General features: G+C 35.5%; 1 protein-coding gene across 2 annotated transcripts; it reads left to right on the top strand.

Annotated features, from left to right (window-relative positions):
* Positions 1 to 1,179: 1,179 nt before the first annotated feature.
* Positions 1,180 to 6,616, top strand: LOC108739955. Of its 2 annotated transcripts, XM_025978645.1 has the most exons (3): positions 1,180 to 1,528; positions 1,593 to 1,654; positions 1,974 to 6,616. In XM_025978645.1, the coding sequence occupies exon 3, from the start codon at positions 4,445 to 4,447 to the stop codon at positions 5,363 to 5,365; it is 921 nt and encodes a 306-aa protein (XP_025834430.1). In that variant the 5' UTR covers positions 1,180 to 1,528; positions 1,593 to 1,654; positions 1,974 to 4,444; the 3' UTR covers positions 5,366 to 6,616. The 2 variants fall into 2 exon arrangements, with proteins under 2 accessions (XP_025834430.1, XP_025834429.1); XM_025978644.1 differs by having other exon boundaries at positions 1,593 to 6,616.
* The last annotated feature ends 2,241 nt before the right edge of the window (positions 6,617 to 8,857 follow it).

The raw sequence follows: 8,857 nt of genomic DNA, 5'->3' as shown, positions 1-8,857 counted from the left end.
TCGTTATTTTCGCTAACAATGAAGTAAGTTTTGTCTGTTACGTAGGTAGCTTTGTTACAATTATAATATTGGGTTTATTAGAACTATTAAATTTTCTACTCCATAACAGATGGCGCATAATGCTGGATTGAGATTATTTCAAATTTAGTGGTCAACAATTTTCGATATTTAAAACAGTCCATTCTATTTTTGATGTTTGAATATACTAAAACAATAATGTACGTACTATTTAGTTTGCATTACAAACCTAACAACTGTTTTTTTCCATTCAATGCTTACACTCATTCTGAAGTACATATATAAAAAGTACACAGTACAGTTTTTATTTATTTAAAAATTAAATACAACTACAAATTAACTTAATTACTTAATACTACTGCCCTAAAATTACATACGTGCACATATAATCATCATTTTGAATAATTAATAATGTCGATGGGAAATCTTAGCAAGACACATAGGTACCTTTCATTGAAATATCGTCTATCGTCACTATATTAAGTATTTAATATATACATCAAAAAAACGATTGGTACATATTTGTAACAAAAGAAATTCCTTAGAAACGATAATGCGGTAATCATCGTAAAAGCATTATCGAAAAGTATCAGCACCGTTATTTAAAACTAATATCAATACGAAGTCAAAAATAATTTTTATATATTTCATAAAAGTTGTCACACAGTATATATATATCAAATGAACTTTTCAGTTAAACAAAGGCAAGAGCGGTCGCTACAAGATTAGTCGAACAACCGTTGTAGACGAAAAACAAAGAATTGTTGTAAACAGTCACATATTTAGTGTACTCCAACAGGTGTCGGGAAAATTCAAACCAGAGCACCTGATGAAGTACAATAGGCATGTGACAGAGTGTACTGCATTGCATAGCGCACACTTCTGTCTCGTTATGCAGATTCCGCACGTCTTAATGCAATAAGGCGCTTGATTGTCGTAAAAAGTATCGTTATCCCTTTTCTGTGCTGTCTTTTTCCGTCTGACGCGACGGGCGGCGGTGCCAGTTATTCGCGATCGCGACCTCTGTCGGATGACGACAGGGCCGGCTGCGGTGCGGTGCTGATGCAAGTCCGTGTCGCTACGCGCGCTACTTCAGGTACCTGACTCGACGAAACGCAGCCAAGCACCGAAGTAACGCGCATAGCAACAGGCTGGCAAACCAAACCAAGAAGGAGGCATCTCATTCTTCATTCTTCCCCCTCCTCCCTCGGAGTCATTGTTCCACTGACGCGACCGCCCGTTAACACCGGAGGCGGTCTGCTGGCTGATTCACGGGCCACGGCAATGCTGATAACTTGCGAATTCCACGGATTCCTTTTCTTCTTATTCGTCATTCTGAAAAGAGACAGAGAACATTGCACGCACTAATACGATCCATATACACGTACATGCATAATTTGTATACATTACAAAGAGTAAAGCATCAACCGATCTGCTGCAACAAGCACTTTTAGGTGCCCTTGATCAGCGATAAGTCGTCCATTTTGGAGATTTTGCTAGACAGATTCAGGTATTTTCTTTTCCTTATTGCACATTCAATTTAACATTATGATTCATCCTGGGTACCTTAACAGCTGTTGTCAAGCGGAAGATCGCTTACTGCAATGACTACAAATATGAAGATACTGATTTGTAGGTACGTGTTTCATCCAATCCTAAGAATTCTAAGATTACTTGCCAAAACCGCACACGTTAGAAATGCTCAAGTTTTCTTATGGTGATAAATATAGGTTCACGTGATCCCAAAACATGTATTTTAAAAAAACTTAAGTAATTTTTACACATTGTTATACCTCATCAACTATGGTATGTCGTTGAAGTTTATCATCAGTAGTGTGAGATTCTAGTCGATGATTCAATAAACTTAAAAAAAAAAACCTATATATGTAAAACAGTCAGACCAAAATTATTTTGAACGGACTTTGAATAGAAACGAATCAAAGAAACCTTTTTAGATCAAATTTTAACAAAAGATACGGACAAACTCCCAGAACCCCTTCGACAGTACATAGCGCCGTCATTTGCGTGCACATACCAACAATAGTCGAGAAACCCACCCGATTCGTCTTTAAAAACCAGTCCAAGGTTGATGACGTCAACATCTGTCTGAAACCTTGAAATAATTTGAGCAAACTACAAAGACTGGCCATGCTGCTGGCTGTTCGCTCACACCGGATGGTTACCGGAAATCCTTATCGGCTCCGACGAAGATAAGACACTGGTTGTACTTTGTTAAAAGATCTAATAAATATAATAGTATAACACTCAATTTAAAAAAAACTCCAGCTACACTTGGGGAAATTAAGCCGCTGCCCGTCTATTATTGAACAGTAGTTTTTCGGACACTCATTTCTCGAATGCATCTTACAATAATAGTATTATGATTCGACAGTTTCGAAACCGTCTCGAATGATTCGCCCAAGTTAGAAGCAATTATCACCTAAATTGAAACACAAAGAAGCACTTAGTTAAAACATTCTCTTCATATTTCGTATGATACGGGCGTGGAGCTTCTTCAATCGTATTAATTTTAATGATACACAAACGTCACGCAATGCAAAATTAACGACACGTTACAGTAAGGAGGAAATTTCACAATTTTACGAAGACGTGTACAAATACGATGCGAACTACCGACCCTACAACAACCACGGCTGAGTAGCAACTGAAATGCCGGTAGGAAACGGAGTGGGAGAGATAATTTCATTCTACAATGTCCAATCATATTCGTTCGTCAACCGCTCGTGCCCGAAAACAACCGATCGAGTCATTGCCGGGTGTAAATCCGGCTCGTCTGGGTCCTTAACCTAACTAACGGCTACGACATGTGCGCTGGCTTCACATAATGCGTTCGTCTGTCCTTCTCTAACCTACCACCTTCGAATGGCGAACGACGTTCTTTGCCTGTCGCTTCTGCTGCGAATTTACAACCTATTGTAAAAATGTCAGAGGCAATTTTTCGCGGAATTACCTGAACGTCACAGGTTGCAAAGTTCGTATTGTAAATTTTTTGATGATTAACAGTATGATTTCTAATTTGACTGCAACTGAAATTAGCATTAGAAACTAAAAAAACGAAATATGATTAAAAAGGGGCTAAATACTTTTTTTAGTTAACAAATATGCAGGCATAACGTGTAAATCACGCGTGGTATAAATCTGACATACCTACACATAATCAAATAAATTTGAAGTACTTAGTTATGCATTTTACATATAATAAGAAAATCTACGCGTATAAGTCACACTTCATAAAGAATTTACCATTAGATTACCGTTAAAATAATTACTAAGTCTGTTAAATCATTTCTGTTTAGGTACAATCGGGAGCAATGACGGCGTCTATAAGACATTAAAAATGTTACGTAGTTTCAATTTACAGATTCTTAGTAGAATATTTTTAGTTATATACATACATAGGTACGTTTAAAAAAATGACTCAGAAGTTCCGAAATATATGCGTTTATTTAATTTGAACATAATGATTTTATTGGTTATTCTTTAGAAATTTGCTGTAGAATATGATTAATATTAGATCAACTGCGAAAATAAATACGGACACATTCATACCATTATTAACTTCAGAACTTACAGTTAGTCACATTTACAAGTCGATTTATATCTAACAGTCATTGAAATTCTTGCGATGGCATCGAGCCTGCCGAGTTATGAGTCATGAATTTACACTTTCTAAATTGCACTTTCAAATAACATGTACATATATACATACGTATTGTTATGTTCTAATACTATAAACACCTTTTTTACTTTCACGTCATTAGTAGTTAATGACCCATAATAATATAAGGGACAGATAGTAATTGTTAAGTTAGTTCTAAGTTTGGTTTTGTACCTCTTTGACCTCTTTTTAATAAAGTCTTTTCAAACGTTTAATCCTATTTTGTATAACATCGACTTGGTTCGATTGAGTGTTATCAAAGGGTTAGTGTTCGAAATAAGAAGACTTTACAATTGTTCTATTATTGTCAAAACTCCAATTATTTTACATTGAAAGGCAACGTCCTGGTGTAAATTAAAGGTGTCTTTTACAATAATTAAGTAGAACACCCAGTTAAACGTGTCTGGGATAAAAACAACGTATTGTACGCCGACCATAAGGGATCCTTCGGACCAGTCCTCAGCGTCGTGACGTAACAAAATTGGCGCAGTCAGTAGGATCTTCAGAGGAATTTCTTCGAAGATCAACGCTAGTGATTCGAAAAGGTTTTGCAGAGATTCATCTTCAATCTTTCACCATACCGGTCACTAGAGGGATTCAGAGAAGCTGTCACAACCACATCCACCCGTGACTAAATTAGCTGACGAGGAATTCCAAGAGAAATCAATTCTATGCATCGGGCATCTTTTCTCCTAATCATCTGGTGAGTAGTTTTTAATTGTATCCAGTGCTTTAAACGAATTTATTATGTCTTTACAACCGGAACAATCACAAAACGCCACCAGTACAAATAAAATTTCAGACTCAATTTTTACAACATTGTTGAATAATTTACCCGTGTTTAATGGAGGTGAAAATGGTATTTCCTTAACTCACTGGTCTAAAGTTTTAGATAATTTAATTAATTTATGTAATGATTCTCAAAAAGATATCGTAGGGAATTTCATTCTCGCAAAAATTCAGGGTGAACCCCGTAGATTATTACAAAATCGTAGTTTATATTCAATAACAGATATTCTTGAATTTCTCATAGACACATATGAGGACGATAAATCTTTTGAACAGTATGTGTTAGAAATGTGCACCATGGTTCCAAAAGATAATTCGGCCCAAAATTTATATCATGATGTTGCTAAATTAGAAGACGCAATTTTAAGGTCCACTATTCCTGACAAAGTCTCAGACTTTGTAGAAAAATTAGCAATTTCTGCTTACCTTTCAAAATTACCCCCTACAATCAGTAATATTTTACAAACAAAAAATTTTAAAACTTTACGTAAATGTTTCGAAGAAGCTAAAAATATTGAAAAAGGATTTAAATTAAGACAAGTCAATAACGCTGTCTCTAGACAACTTAGAGGTGAAAATCCCCCTAAAACTGATAAAATTAGAGAAAAACCTAAGAAGGAAAATTATGATCAAAATTTTAAACCTAAAACCCCCCTTCAACAAAAAGATACAAAAATAATTATTTGCGACCATTGTAAAAAACCTGGTCACAACCGAGATTCATGTTTTAAACTTAAGAAACAACAAGTAATAAAATTATTAGCCGAAATTTGTTCAGACGAGGATTCTGAAGAACCATCTAGTTCATTAAATTCTCAATTGCAAAATTTAAACTTATTCACGGAGGCGCAACAGGAGAGCACCGACTCCGACGAATAAAAGACTCTTCAATTCCCAACAGTAACTTGATTAAATTATCACTTTTTAATATTAAGTCAAATGACGGATTACCCCTAATCAAAGTTAAATTATTTCAGAAAGATTTAGAATTACTTATAGATTCAGGAGCTTCAGTGAACATATTACAAAAATTTGATAATTTGCCAGAAATTAATAAAACAGATAAAATAGAGTTACACGGTATAAATGGTCAACCCTTTTTCTCTGAGGGTACAATTCAAACGAATATTTCGAGTGTACCAATAAAATTTCACATTTTAGAAAGTAACCTTCTAGGCGTAGACGGTATTATAGGAACGGAGTTTTTAACCTCCACAGGTGCTTTAATTAATTATCACAAAAATTACCTCAAAATTCCATCGCAGAAAATGTGTATTCCATTACACTTCATTAAAAATAGGCAATTTGTACATCTATTACCGCGTCAAGAACAGGTCGTAAAATTACAATTACCACAATATGAAGTAAACACCGACTATCACTTAGAAAGTTTTAATATTGATGATAAAATATTATTCCCAGAATGTTTTGTACGGACTAATGAGCAAAAGGTAATTTATTTAACATGCATTAATTTGTCTGACAAAAACGAACAAATAGAACTTGATCACTTACACTTAGAACCTATTAGTAAACCAAATATTAACAACATTAAGTCATTTAAAAATTTGGCGATTTCAAAGAAACAAAGAATAGAAACATTAATTAAGCAAATTCGTTCAGACCACCTTAATGATGAAGAATTAAAATCAATCATTGAATTAATTTCTAAATTCCCCGACATTTTCTATTTAGAACAATACGACACACTTACTTCCACTGACATAATTAAACATAAAATCATAACAACAGACGAAGTACCTATTGTTGCGAAAAATTACCGCTATCCACCTTGCCACAAACAAGAAGTAGAAACACAAATAAAAAATTTATTAAACCAAGGAGTTATAAGACCTTCTTTTTCCCCATGGTCCAGTCCCATTTGGATAGTTCCAAAAAAAAAGGATGCTTCAGGGAAAACGAAGTGGAGAATGGTTGTGGATTACCGTAAATTAAACGAAAAAACTATTTCAGACAAATACCCACTGCCAAACATCGACGAAATTTTAGACTCACTAGGTAAAGCTATTTATTTTTCAGCGTTAGATTTGACATCCGGTTTTCATCAAATTAAAATGGATGAAAAATCTATTCAGAAAACAGCATTCTCTGCTAACGGTAAATTGTATGAATATACAAGAATGCNAATAATATGTATCATGGTACGTAGAATGCGGTTGCACCGCTGTTGAGGCCGCGGTCGTCCTTAGCTTGAAAGGGTGTCTGCTGTTCGTTGCCTTCTCCGTTTCATACCCTCCGATCGGCCGCGACAGCTACCGGCAGTGTGTCGTCCTCTCGAATTCACCACGCCCGACCCGAAATACGCGAAGAACTTGGCAACGGTTGCCATCTCAACCTCAAATTCAGCGTCTAAGATAGAGGAGGAAATATTATGCTGTCTTCAACATAGAAAACGGACGGACTAGAAGTAGAGGACTCAAAAAATATAAAGAATTGGGCGAAATAATGCCACATTAGAAGTGGGCGAAACACGTGTCCGAATAAAATAAAGAATGTAAAAATGTACCTACATATCAGTTACCTATTTATTACAGATAACAAACGTAACATCGAGCCTGTTTCCGGAATAGAAATGAGTTGTTCAGGTCCTTATATTCGTAAAATTTAATAATTATTAAAACAATGTTTTTAATTTCATTTATTCTAGAAACGAAAAAATTAACGAATGAGTGGAGGTACCTACCTACCTGCATGCATTATTTAAATAGATAGGTACGTCAGAATTTGCATGGCAACTAATAAAAATTCTACCGCAAAAATTTGTAAGATGCACCAGAAAAACAAAGAACTCGAGGACACCGTTCTGTCCGTGATTATTGCTTACGATTAGTTACCTATTTATGCACATAAGTTTGCACCTTTTTCAACCGATTTGGGGAACGTACCCATACTACGTGACCCATTTTTTTACAAGTTTTCACTTCTCTCTCCCCTCGGTGACCACCCTTAGTACGAGGCATCTTTTTATTGTTTTTCAGTTGTATAGTCTAGGTACATATTACAGATACCTATTTCTGTTTGAATATACACCTTGTTATGTACATACATGTAGTTACATACTGTGTGTCACGGTCATTATCTCATTATAATCTACGTGTTGGACCTATGTATGTATTTACCTGTATGTACACATTTTACCAACCTATCTACAAATCAGAAAGAGTGCAACCTCGGGTTCTTCAACCGTTGCCGTCACTAGCGTGTCTTCCCATTAACAACGCTTTCAGTTTGCAATTCGGCAAATTTGAAGGTCAGACTTGTTTTTATGGGGCCCCAGGTAGCTACCACCTGCCCTGCGGTTACCCATACAAGCGATTCCAAGAAAATCGTTCAACAAAATGTATAAGCAAGTAGCAACGCAATAACTATTGTATAATGCATAGATACCTAAGTAGGTACTTGTACCTATAATGGTTATCTATCTTGTAGGTAGGTACGTACGTAATACCTAGACATTGTCTATTACTTTTAATTACTTTTTAGTCCTAAACGCTGTGATGCATAAGATGAGTTTGAATAAATGTGTTTTTATGGTCAGTTGTAGTTGTTGTTAGGGTGGGCGTCTTGGTAGGTTATCCGGTAGACACATAAACAAGACCCCATTCTAAATATAAACGAAGCCGACCTTGACTGGAAAATGAACGTACTACTACAAAATCTAAATATGCACCTACTCAAATACATATATATATATATATATGTAATACCTATAGTCCTCATCATTCATAGGGTCGTCAGCCCTAAGACAGACTGGACACGTACCCCTACCGCACTTTCCTATCCTGAGCCAATCTTCGAATATACCTAAAAGTAGAACATCCGACATCCTAAACTATTTGCGAATAGTACGTAGAACAAACAGAATAGCTCAAAACCCCAAGTTTACTTCAGTCCCTGAAGAAGGTAACTTTGTTACCGAAAAGTGCTTCGGACAACTACAGTGTCGTGTTTTGGCGTTGGGGTTTTGAGCTATTCTGTTTGTTCTACAACAACCGCCAAAGTTTTTCCAATCTTCATAATAGTACGTAATTTAATCTTGCTCCTACTCCTGCCCCTATTCACTCCTATTTCTTCTTCTATTATATACCTAAATAGCCCTTCATGTCTGAAAACTGTCCTACCAATTAATTTACTTCATGCTTCTAAATCCTTCATACGTCATATATCAACTTTGACTTCTGGCTTTTTGATTACTTACAAACTCAGTGCAGTTTTTAACCGTAAAACAGACATTCTTTTTGACACCCTGTATAAAAAAGTGTAAAAAATAAAGTTGCAGATTGTATATTGTATTGGCCATATAGAAGAGAAGAGCAATTATACATTCATATGCATTTACCTACATGGAGA

The sequence above is a fragment of the Agrilus planipennis genome, unplaced genomic scaffold, assembly GCF_000699045.2.
Source record: "Agrilus planipennis isolate EAB-ADULT unplaced genomic scaffold, Apla_2.0 scaffold7, whole genome shotgun sequence".
Classification (NCBI taxonomy): domain Eukaryota; kingdom Metazoa; phylum Arthropoda; class Insecta; order Coleoptera; family Buprestidae; genus Agrilus; species Agrilus planipennis.
This window is presented reverse-complemented; position numbering and strand designations above follow the sequence as displayed.